The 12,673-nt window shown below is 37.0% G+C and overlaps 1 protein-coding gene across 1 annotated transcript in view; it reads left to right on the forward strand.

Annotated features, from left to right (window-relative positions):
- PREX2 (phosphatidylinositol-3,4,5-trisphosphate-dependent Rac exchange factor 2) overlaps window positions 1-12,673 on the forward strand; it is a 409,408-nt gene that overhangs the window by 117,586 nt on the left and 279,149 nt on the right. Inside the window, exons 5-6 of the mRNA XM_006880444.1 lie at window positions 5,793-5,894; window positions 7,878-8,039. Coding sequence (XP_006880506.1) covers window positions 5,793-5,894; window positions 7,878-8,039 — 264 coding nt within the window. The remainder of the gene's footprint in view (window positions 1-5,792; window positions 5,895-7,877; window positions 8,040-12,673) is intronic.

Here is a 12,673-nt window from a genome sequence, read left to right on the forward strand (position 1 = left end):
AGATGAGAAAATTGTAGGCATACAGTCTTTAATATTTACCTACATGTTTATAATATTTGATACTTTTGATTTCTTCTTCTTTAAATTCCTCTACTATCTCATCATTAAAAGCCCTGGTAGCTTAGGAGTGAAAGAGCTTCCCTACTACGCAGAAGTTTGGCAGTCTGAATTTATCAATTGTTCCTAGGGTGAAAGAGGTAGTAGTATACTCCAGTAAAGATCACAGCCTTGACCACCCAAATTATATTCTGTCTTATATTCTTACTATGACTTGGAATGAACTCAATGGTAATGGAGTTAATTTTTCGGTTTGGATTATTTTTTCAGTTTGAAAAATTTTGCCTAGTGTTGCTTATAAGTCAATTCTTTGAAAAATGTCTTCGTTCAGTCTTTACTATCTAGAAATATGTTTGTTTTCTTCTTTGTTGGTAGAAGTTTTTCTCCAATACTATTAGGCTTGGTTTCTGATGAGAAGAGATTTACTAGTTGCATTTTTGTTACACTTTTCCTCATGGCTCATTTTCCTTTTATTCCTTTCAACATTTCCTTTGTCTTTATTTTCCAAAAATATTAACTGTTCTTTTACATTGTGTTTAAAAAGAGTATGATTATATTTCTCTAACTTGAAGTTCACCGGGATTTTTGAATATACCATATTTTCTTTTAAATTTGATGTATTTGGAGCTATTATTCATCAAAAATATGTGTATTGTAGTTTTAATAGAATTTACAGAACAAATTAGTTTTCTATTCAAGTTTTTTTGGTTTTAAGCTAATAAAGGCATATTTATATGCTTCACATGGTCTGCTAGTCTTTTGGACTAATTGTTTTCCTGTCTTTGATTTTATTATTATTATTAATTATCACTGGACAAAGAGCTGTTGGAAAGACCAACAGTTTCATCTTAGCGGTCACTTGCTAACTTGTAAGGCCTTAACCACTATTCACTAAAATAGAATGTGCAAGCATCTTTGTTGTCTCTGTTATGCCAATTGACCTATCTATTCCCGGAGATTGGTCTTTAGGCTCCAGGCCTCGTGACTTATTCTGTCAAAGTATTTTGTTATATCGAAGATTTTAAAACTTCACTTCCTTTTCAAATCCACCAGATGCTCTGCTGGAGAAGGAGGAACAATCTCCTCCTGTATCAGTCAGATCTTATTTGATGGTACACACAAAAAATAATGAAATCAAATAAAATTTTAAAAACAAAAACAAAAACAAACCCCTTCACTTCCTATATATTCTACAAAATTCTCTTTGTGATGTATATGTAAGTATGTGTATGAATAGATGGTGGGTAGACACAAACACACACACACACACACACACACACACACACACACGTTGCTCTTCAGTTGCCATGGAGTTGTCTATAATTCAATGACCCTTTAAACAACCTTGGCCCATTCTGTGCCATTCTCACCATCTCTGATCTGCTGGAACTCATTTTTATAGTCTCTGTGTCAGTTCATCTTGTTGAGAGTCTTTCTCTCTTTCTTTGACCTCCCACCTTTCCCAGCTTGATATCTTTTCCCAAGGACTGGCCCTCCCGATGACATGGCCAAAGTGAGGTGGCAGTGTCACCATATTTGCCTCTAAGATTTACTCTGGTTGCACTTCCTTCAAAACAGACTTGTTTGTTTTTTGACAGTCCGTGGCATATTCAGTACTCTTTTCCAGCTCCATCATTAAATGGCATCACTTTCCTCCAGCCATCTTTATATATTGCCCAACTTCCAGATGTATAAAATGCAACTTAAAATACTATGGCTTGGATCATACCTTAGCAGGCAGCACCTGCAAATACATGTGTAGACAAATCCTCTATCGTACCTATACCCCTTTTAGTCTTTAAACAAGCACCTGACAGTTTTTCTTACATTATGCTGGATTCTTTTTTATATGTTAAAAAAAGTACTTTGACTTATCAAGTCTATTTCTGGGTAATATTTGTTCTGGTAAACCACAGGAGCTTTATGCTGCAACATAGCGGTAAGCTGTTGAGATCACCAGATCTCCAAATATCCAGGTGTCTGAATGTATAATTAGGAAAATGAGCCAAAAATGGTAATTAAGCCTTTATTCACTTACTGCAATAGTCAGTGCAGGTGAAAAGTGCCACAAATTCCTCAGTGTTATGTTATTTTTCCATGGATCAGCACTAGACAAGTTTCAAGTAGATCAGTGCAGATGAAAGGAATCATCTCACTGCTGAGACGTCTTGAACAGAAGGCCTTTATGACCACTACCTGTCTGTTTGTCATATTATGCTGCCTGGAAGCTATGGTTCTATCATTGCAGATACCAAAATGTTACCCACCATCGGCTTCTAGCCTACGATGGACTGATAAAAAGGACCTGACTATTCATGTCTGAACATAATGGGCCAAGTGAAAACCGGGTGCATTAGCAGCAGACCTTTGTCTTTTATGGCAGCTGAGCCCCTCAGGTTGGAAGGCACTCAAAGTAGAGCAGGGTCAGAGCTGCATCTACAAAGTAGTGTGTGATGTAGGAGAAAGCCTTGAGGACATTAATTTTTTTATTTGAAAAACTCAAGTTGAGAAGAACAGCTGCAAATGTCCATTAATAATTGAAATGTAGGCTGTATGAAATGTGAACTAGGAAAATTGGAAAATGTGAAACATTAATTGAAACACTTGAAGAGTGATATCCTAGGTATTAAAGAATTGCAATGGATTGGCATTGACCATTACGAATCAGACAATTGTATGGCCTGCTATGCTGGTGATAGCAAGTTGGAGAGAAATGGCATCCCATTCACGATATATCCTGAATATTTCACCATCTCGCCTGATGTACAGTACTGTCAGTGTTAGAATAATATTCATATACGTGCAGAGAATACCAGTGAACAACCTGTTATTCAAATTTATGAGTCAACCACTAATGTAAAAAATGAAGATGTAGAAGATTTTTACCAACTTCTGATGAAATTGACAAAACATATAATTGAGAGGTATTGATAATTAACAGTGATTGGAATGTGAATGTTGGAAACCAGAAAGGATTGATAGTTAAGAAATATGGCCTTGGTGATATAAAGGTACCAAAGATCACATGGTAGAATTTTACTAGACTGACAACTTGTTCAATGGAAAGAAATGTTTTCAACCATAAAAATAATAGCCGTACCTGTCAATCTTACCAGATAGAATAAACAGGGTGGAGAAGCTTGAGATCAGTCAGAACACAACAATGCAGAACAGGTTGCTCATATGCAAATTCAAATTGAACCTGAAGAGAAACTAAAACAAGGTCACAAGAACCAGAGCACAATTTCAGTATGTTGCACCTGAATTGAGAGTATATCCCAAGAATAGATTTGATATATTAGATATTTATACCTGAAGACCTAGATATGAAAGACATCTTTCATGAAGAAAGCAAAAAGTCATTATAAGACAAGAATGAAAGAAAACACCAAAAATGGGTGTCAGAAGAGACTGAACCTTGAAATTGAATGCAGAGTTGCTAAAGAGAGCAATGTTATTATTAGGTGCTGCCTGGCCTCTCCTGTGCCATCCTCATCACCTCTGACCTGCCCGAGCCCACTGCTGCAGTGACTGTGCCAGTCCATTTGGTGGAGGACCTTCCTTTCTTTCTCTGAACCTTCACCTTCCCAATCATGATGTCCTTCTCCAAGAAATACCCCTCTTAGCAACTTGCCTAGGATAGCTGAGAAAAAGCATCATTGCGTTTAAGGAGCAAACTGGCTGTGTTTTCTACAAGTTATATCTGTTCGTTCTTTCAGCAGTCAATGGGATATTCAGTATTCTTGTCTATCAGTACAGCTCAAAGACATAAGTTCTTCTGTTGTCCTTTTTCATTGTCCAGCTCTAAATGCATAACAAGTGACTGAAAAGACAATGACCTGTATCAGGCACATTTTAGTTTTCAAACTGACATCATTGCTCCTCAATAATTTAGAGACTGCAGTCTTTCTCGGTGTGTTACATTTCCTGCTTGACTGCTGGTAATAGGTGTATTGATTGTGGATCCACGTGAGATGGAGTTATTAACACTTTCAGGCTTTTGTCCGTTATGTTGTTGCCTATTGGTCCAGTGGTGAGAATTTTTGCTTTCTTAATGTTGAGATGTCATCTATACTAAAGGTGTACTAAGTGCTTCAAGTCCTTCTCACTTTCTGTAAGCAAGGTTGTGTCATCTGCATAACATAAGTTTTTGATGAGCCTTAGAAGAGATGAACTAAAGAATTAGCTAAAGATTTCAAAGGTTACCTTGAGAGGTCAAAATCAACTATTATAATTAATTGTGCTAAGGCATTTAATTATTATTATTTTAGTATATCCTTCTGTCTAAAGAGGAGAAAACAAGCCATGGAGGCACAGGGCCATGAATGGGCCTCTGAAAGGGCCAGAGGGAGTAAGGATAGCACAGCCTCTCACTGCCTCAGAGTAGAAAGCAGAGCCCTTAGCCCAGCCCCATGATGTCCCTAGGGTCCTACCAGTAGCAAGAGGTTCATTTATTTGTTGCTGACTTACAGGCTCACAGTTATGGTACCAACAATTTATTAGGGATTTATTAGGGAAGTGAGTAGGGAAGGCAAAGACTATCTCACAATACAAGTCCAGGCTTTAGTCCAATAGTTTTGAGGCACAATTCCTCAATAAATCTCTGTTCCAGTTTCAGTTCAGCAGTCAAATCTAAATCATTCAGCAAAGCTTTCCACAAATTGTACTCAAATCATCCAACAAGGTTTACCTCAAATCAGTTATAAGTCAGCTTCTCCTTCAAATATCCGGCAAGAACAGCCAACTCAAACCTTTAACTGTGGGCAGCACAAATGCGAAACAATTCAGGTCACACCTTGCCACCATTTCTCCACAGCAGTATCAAATCTCTCCACCATCCAAGTCTCCTCAAGGGTTACATGAAGATTTTTAAATTTGTGCTGGCCACAGTTAAAGGCTTGACTATTCTTGATGAACTTTTGAAGGAGAAGCTGACCTATTTTTTTTTTCTTTAAAAACCTGACGTAACTGCTCTGAGGCAGAGATTCAAAACCTTTAAGGATTTGAAAAAATTTAGTTTCTGAAACTAATAGGAAGGATAAAAGTATTTTTCTCCTTCTGTATATATTATTTGGGGCTGAATATACTTTCTAACTCTTGGCACCAGCAGTCAAGAAATCAAAACACGAATTGCACTGGGGACATCTGCTGTCACCGACTTCTCCAGAGTGCAGAGGAACAATGATGTCGAGTTAGAGACAGGTACGGTCGCTCCAGGCCATGGTCTTTGCAATTACATGCTATGTATCAGAGAACTGGAAAATGATTACAGATGGCAGAAGAAGAATTGATGCCTTTGAGTGTGATGCTGAAGAATATTGAACATACCATGGACCACCAGGAGAACAAATAGATCTGTCTTGGAGACAGTGAAACCAAGCTTCTCCCTGGAGGCAAGGATTTTGAAGCTCTGTCTCACATGCCTTGGGCACATCGCCAGGAGAAAGACATCATGCTCAGAAGGGTAGAAGAACATGACGTGATAACCAGGGCAAACGGATTGTGTGTCAAAGTCCGTGAGACTGGCTCAGGATAGGGCAGACTTCAGAACTGCTATATATAGGGTCGCTATGAGTCGCAGGAGACTTGATAGCATATGACCATGATACTGTTCTAAAGAAAAAAGATCTATATGTAGACATATGCTTTTATAATATATTGACAAAATTTTTAGTAGAAGAAAGAAACTTCAGGTTTTAAAAACTCTCATTGAGCATTTATTCCTTTTTACCTAGAACTGTATGCTGCTTGGAGGACGGAAGAACACAGATGTTCCCCTGGAAGGGTATTTAGTTACCCCAATACAAAGAATATGCAAGTATCCTCTCCTTTTGAAGGTAATTTGTTTACTGCATCTTTATTCTTTTAGTGCCTATTTTTCCCCCCAAGGATCTTACTTTTAAAAACATCTTGATGTTATAAGAAAAACAGAACAGCCCACAGTGATTATTTTTTAAAAAAAGACTTTTTTTAACCGAGTTTATATATAGAGTAGAAAACAAATATGTAAAGAAACTATTCATTTTCTTTGTAGAAAATATGTTTATTTGAGTTTCATTTGCTGTAAATGCATAGTTTCACATACTACATTTTAAGATACATTTTTTTAAAGTAAATTCTGACCAGTTATGCTGCTCAGTATTGAAAGTATTATTAGTACTGTTTTCTTTTTAAAATGCTCTTCTAACATAATGCTTAATTATGGTTAAGGCTAAATTCACATTATTTCAGAACTTGCATTTGAAGTAATTTTTGAAAGGGGATGCTGTGGGTCACAAGAGGCAATAAATATAAAAGGTAGGAAATCAGGGCTAATAAAACCCCCTCATAATTATTTGTAGAATATCATATGATTGGAGTGCTCCGTCAGAATTATTGTTGTTGCTGTTATATGCCGTTAGATCAGCTGCGACTCGTATGGACCCTGTGCACAGAGCTCTGAACACTGCTCTATGCTGAGCTTCAATACATACTTCATAAAAAGTGAAGATTATTACTTATGAGTTTCTTTTGCTAGTTCACATAATCCAAATCTCTGTTCCAACTCCTCAATACGCATGCGACAGGATCCTCATGACCACATCATAGCCAGCAGGCTGAGCTGACAAATTTGCACAGTTTATACTTGTGTCTTTTCTTTAGCATTCCTGGAAAAATCAAAGCAAAGAGCATTTATCTTTGATGGATTAATGATTCAGCATGTATTTCTAAACCTTGTGTTGGAATTAATGTAAAGGATATATGTATATCTCTATCTATCTATCTATCTATCTATCTATCATCTATGAATCAGTTCTGAAGATTAAAACGTGAATATTTCAAATGAAGGGTCAGAGTTCATGGCAGAATTTTCCACAATAACAGAGTTCAGAAGAGGAGAGCACCTACATATTTTTCTATTGTTTATAAAAGAAAAGAAAGAAAATTCTTTTAAAGAATTGCCCCAGGTTTTCCATGATTGTGTTGATTACACGATGCTGGCAAGTGTAGTAAAGTAACAAATGACTAATTACAAAGCAATGTGATCACAACTGTCTAGACAGCAAGGGAGAATGTTTAATTTTGTTCTTGCAAACAAACAACGGCTAGCATGACATTTTAATATATTTAAAGATTAACAATGACCTTTCGTTCTAATATCCTGAATAGAAAAAAAAAGTCAAAACCAAACAGACAAACGAAAAACTCTAGAACCTCCAGAGGATAAATGGAAGCTATTTAGGTAGTCTGTGTTAATTCATTCATCACAGAGAATGAAACATAATTATTGAGGAAAATACGTAAATTGAGAGAGTATTGTAGAGTTCATAAACTTTTAGTTTGCTGAAATGTAAGAGAATGCAGTGGGTTTTTAAACCACTTTCTTGTAAGTTTTTAAAAAAATTCATTACAAAATATATAAATTATTTTTAAATGATGAGAAATACTGATTCCAGTTTTAGTATTAAGTAAAATACTGGTATGATATTAATATGTAATAAGCATGTGTTCTGTTTGAGTAAAATTATTTCAATTACATGCTATAGGTGAACAATTAAAGGATTTGAAAAGAGAAGGCTAATACCCTTTCTTAAAGGCAAAATAAATTTGAGAGAAAAGTGCAAGTGGCTGAGAAATGAGTGTAAGGAACTAATGCTCCACTCATTAGGTGATTCTGCCTTTGGGTTTGATCTTGCCCTTGATAGAGTTTGTGATGTCACTCAGGGAGGTGGCTCTCATAACCTTTGCTGTTTCCGTTTCCTGGTCACGCTGAACCCGGTGTACCAGAAGCTGAAGGTCACAGGGTGCTCTGTTTTGTGTGTGTGTGTGTGTGTAAATAGGAGTTGTTGAAGCGGACTCCACGGAAACATAGTGACTATGTGGCAGTGACGGAAGCCCTCCAGGCCATGAAAGCGGTCTGCTCCAACATAAACGAGGCCAAGAGACAGATGGAAAAGTTAGAAGTTTTAGAAGAATGGCAGTCTCACATCGAAGGCTGGGAGGTACGTTCACTTTACTAAAAAAATCAGGTTTAAAATCTAGCTCTTTTTCTTAATCATGGAGTTGGTTCCGACTTACAGCTGACTTTCCAGCAGGTTCCATTGCTGTAAATCACACAGGAGGAGAGTGCCTATCTATTTTTTTAAGTTGTAAAAAAATTTCATTTTATTCAGATCTGCAGTCAACACTCCTGGGACGAGCAATCAAGAAATAAAAGCTGGCACACCCATGTTTATTGCTGCATTATTTACAATAGCAAAGATGGAAACAACTCCAGTGCTCATCAACAAACAAATGGGTAGAGAAGATTTGGTATATTCACAAGATGGAATACTATGCAGCACTGAAAAACAAGGAACTTGTGAAATATTATTCAAAATGGGTTACCCTGGAGGACATTATGCTGAGTGAAATATGTCAGTCACAAAAGGACAAAGACTGCATAATGCCTCTGTTATAAACAGGACTGACATCGAGGTTGGGGAAACTAATAAAAGAAGGGATAAATAATATACATTGCATTGAAATAGATGAGGGAAAGAACTGCTTAAGAGGAATATATAATTAGGAATTATTTGCATGGCAGCAGTCCAGAATAAGAGCTGTGTAATAAAGTGGACTGGGGTGGAGGTGGAGAATTGTACAACAATGAAAGAATTTTTATTTTCAAATTGAAAAGAGGATGGAGAGGGGAGGTGATGGGCAGGGAGGAAAATGTGCAACAATGAATAAGTGGAAATCCAAGTTCTTTATAAACATTTATTAAAATATCAATTAAAAAATCGTCAAATGGAAAAAATATTGTAAAAACAAATTCCCCCTCCCCCACAACTTGTTCTGAACTACCTTGGATTTTTCCACCCAGGAAACAATTCAGGAAAGATACTTGCTTCCAGCCCTTCATGACTGAATTTCTCAAGTATGACATAGCTGGCAATACCAGTACTAGTGTCTTAAAGAATAAGTTTGCTTATTGTCTTGGGATAAAAGAAACAAACAAAAAGAAACAAAAGCTGTCCCACATTGTGGAAGTTTGCTCTCAGTGGCATCTCCAAAGCGATAAAGAAAAAGGATATTAGTTTGGAGACTAAAGTTGTGCCTGATCCAATCCATACTAATTGCATTTGCTTCCTACATACCTGAAAGGAAAACCAAAGAAAAATTTGTGCCTTCGAATAGTGACATTGACAACTGAGTATATCCTTGACTGTCAAGAACCAAACAAATCTGTCTTGGACCAAGTACAAACAGGTCCTTTTTTAAAAATTTTTTCTTGATTTCTTTCAGTTTGAGAAATGCTAAGTGAGTTCTTTTCTTTTCTATCTCTAACTCCAGCTCTTTGCACTTTGTGATATAATGCTTTTGGTTTGTCTCTCGAGCTGCCCTTTGAAACACCCTATTCATCTCTTTTACATCAGCATCTTTCTAAGGATCAAGGAGTGACTAATGGATTTGAACTACTAGAGAAGAGCAGTCCGTGGGTTAGCACCACCACTCTGGATGGTCTAATCCGTCAGCACTCTGTATGCACTGAGCTGCCACAGCTTTATAATGTCCTGTGCAATGTGTCGAATTACGGGCATAAAGTGTCTCATAAGTAATTGCTTCCTCAGTTAAAACTAGAGGGTTCGATCAATTTTGAGAAAAAATGCAAACCTTTGTTTCCTTAATTAAACTTTCAATAGTACTTCATTGACGTTTTTATTTTTTTGTGGTGGAAATATATGTAATAAAACATTTTCCAACTCAGCAGTTTCTCTGTGTGGAATTGTGAATCCATTGACATTTACCTCAATCTGAGAGATTGTGAGGGAACCTATCAGTACAGTAGGGTGAGCTCTAAGCTTTGATATTTCATTTTTTGTTGATCAGGATTCTTTATTTTCCTGTCTTAACTTTGATGAATAGCCTGGATTCTGAAGAAGTAAAGAAGCGAAGTTTCAGTAGGTGCTCTGATGTTGCTTTCACTCAGTTAGGTGCTTGACATTGAATTTCAGTTAAAATACACTTAACCTCTAAGAAGGAGCTCTGGTGGCCTGTTGGTAAAACATTGTCCTGCCAACTCAAAGGCAGATTGGTTTAAATTTGCCCCTTGCTCTGTGAGAGAAAGGTGGGCAGTTACCTCCCTGTATTTTATAGCCTCTGACAGCCTGCTGGAGGGTCGGCTATGAGGTAGTTCTGAGTTAATGACACAGCAACAACTCATCTCTATGAGTTTCGATTTCTTCATTTCTAAAGGGAAAAACCTGAGTGTGGTAACATTTTTAAGTCCATAGAAGTTGATAAAAATATGGTTTCATTATTCATTAAAACAGATTTAACAAATAGTGATAAAGCAAATGAGCAGTGATGTTCACAATCTGTGAAAGCTTTTTAGCTGTGATAATTTTCAATCTCCTTTTCAGATATGGTAACTTTCAATCTCAGTTGTTTTTTAAGATTGCAGTCCTCTATGCTTTAGTATTATGCAAAGAATAAATTAATAGGTAAAATTCTTTAAGTTACCTTCATTTCAATTAGATTAAATTATTGGAATGAATTTGGGGTGCTTCAGAGGTAGAATTCTTTTTTAAAAAAATTTATTTTATATTGATTTGCGTACAAAATTCATATACATTGTGTTTCACATTTTCCTTCATTCACATTGAGTTTCATACAATCATTCCTGTTTATTGTGGTGTATAAAATTAATTACCATTGAATTATGCTCACCATAACCCTGTCTTTTCAAATCCCCACTGCATCTTTCCCATTTCCTTTACCCTGTCCCTCCACCCACCAAATTGGGCGACCACATAATTTCCACTCTGCCCACCATCACCCCTCTGTTTCCACCCTTTCCCCCCTTGCATCCCCGTGCACAGTTTACTAGTTATCCTTCTATTTTCACCATAATGGTCTTAGGCAATATTTGTTCTTATGAGACTGAGTTAGTTCACTCAGCATAATGCTCTCCTGTCTTTCTCATTTTGTGCAGTAATTTTTGAAATTGTTGCTCCTATGTGCTGCATAGTATTCCATCATGTGAATGTAGTAGTAGAATTCTTGCACTTTGTATGGAAGACTCCTGTTTGACGACTAGTGGGTGCATTTCATGTACAGCCACCATCTGCTCATCAATAGAGGCTTGTGTGCTGCCTCTACTATGATGGTGAACAGGTTTCAGTGGAACTTTCAGAGTAAATCTGACTACTGAGAGAGAGGCCTTGACACACTTTCCAAAATTCAGCCAATGAAAACCTCACCGAGGATCACATGGTCTGATTAGGGACTGACCATAGAGCTGGCATGGGACTGGCGCCTACAGTAAGTGGAGGATCAGCTCCAAGGCTCTTAATGGCCATGAGGAATAGGATAATTATTTTTGTTTGTAAAGTAAGCTATTAAGATAGGTTTTTTTTTAAAAAAATTATTTTAAAGTTCATAAAGAACTTGGATTTTCATTCTTTCATTGTTGCACATTTTCCTCTGTCCTCTGTATCTCCCTCCCCCACCTCCCCCACTCAGTTCAGTCTTCCCCACCGCCCTGGATCACTTTACTATGCAGCTCTTATTCTGGACTCTTGTCATGCCAATAATACCTAATCATATGTTCCTTTTATGCATCTCTTTCAATTCCGTGTACATTATTCAACTCCTCTTTTCTGTTTTCCCCCAACTGCCAGATCAGTCCTGTTCTATAACAGTGGCATTATGCAGTATTTGTCTTTTTGTGACTGAGATATTTCACTCCACATAATGTCCTCCATGGTCAACTATTTTGTGTAATGTTTCATGAGTTCTTTGTTTTTCAGTACTGCCTAATATTCCATTGTTTGAATATACCACAGCTTCTCTATTCATTCGTTTGTTGATGGGCACTTGGGTTGTTTCCAGCTCTTCGCTGTTGTGAACAATGCAGCAATAAACATGGGTGTGCATATATCTGCTTGGATGGCAGTTCTGGTTTCTTCAGGGTATATTACCAGTAGTGGAATTGCTGGGTCAAGTGGTATTTCTATTTCCAACTTTTTGAGAAATTGCCATACAGTCTTCCATAGTGGTTGCATCATTTTACACTCCCATCAACAGTGAATGAGGGTTCCAGTTTCTCCACAACTTCACCAGCATTTGTTGTTTGCTGTTCTGTTAAATTTTGCTATTCTTACTGGGGTGAGATGATATCTCATAGTTGTTTTGATTTGATTTCTCTCTTAGAGCTAGGAATTTTGAGCACTTCTTCATGTGCTTGTTGGTCATCTGAATGTCGTTTTTGGTGAAGTTATCTTTTCATATCCCATGCCCAATTTGCAATTGGTTTGTTCACTTTTATCTTGTTGTTGTACTAATCCATAACTTAAACAGTCTTCCAAACATTATGAAAATCCTACAACCAGGAGAGGATAAAATAGATGAATGGGACCTTCTAAGAATCAAATCCCTATGCATAGCCAAAACCTTCTACAACAGGGTAAAAAGGGAAGCCACAGATTGGGAAAGAGTATTTGGTAATGACATATTTGATAAGGGACTTACAGCTAGAATTTATAGAATACTCGAATGCCACAAGATAAACAGTCCAATTACAAAATAAGGTAGTCTTTTAAAGTGTGAAGATAATTAAAAAAGCTTCCCACCAAATATTGCAGCTTGTAAA

Source organism: Elephantulus edwardii, unplaced genomic scaffold, assembly GCF_000299155.1.
Source record: "Elephantulus edwardii isolate Elephantulus edwardi_28Jun2011 unplaced genomic scaffold, EleEdw1.0 scaffold00008, whole genome shotgun sequence".
Taxonomy (NCBI): domain Eukaryota; kingdom Metazoa; phylum Chordata; class Mammalia; order Macroscelidea; family Macroscelididae; genus Elephantulus; species Elephantulus edwardii.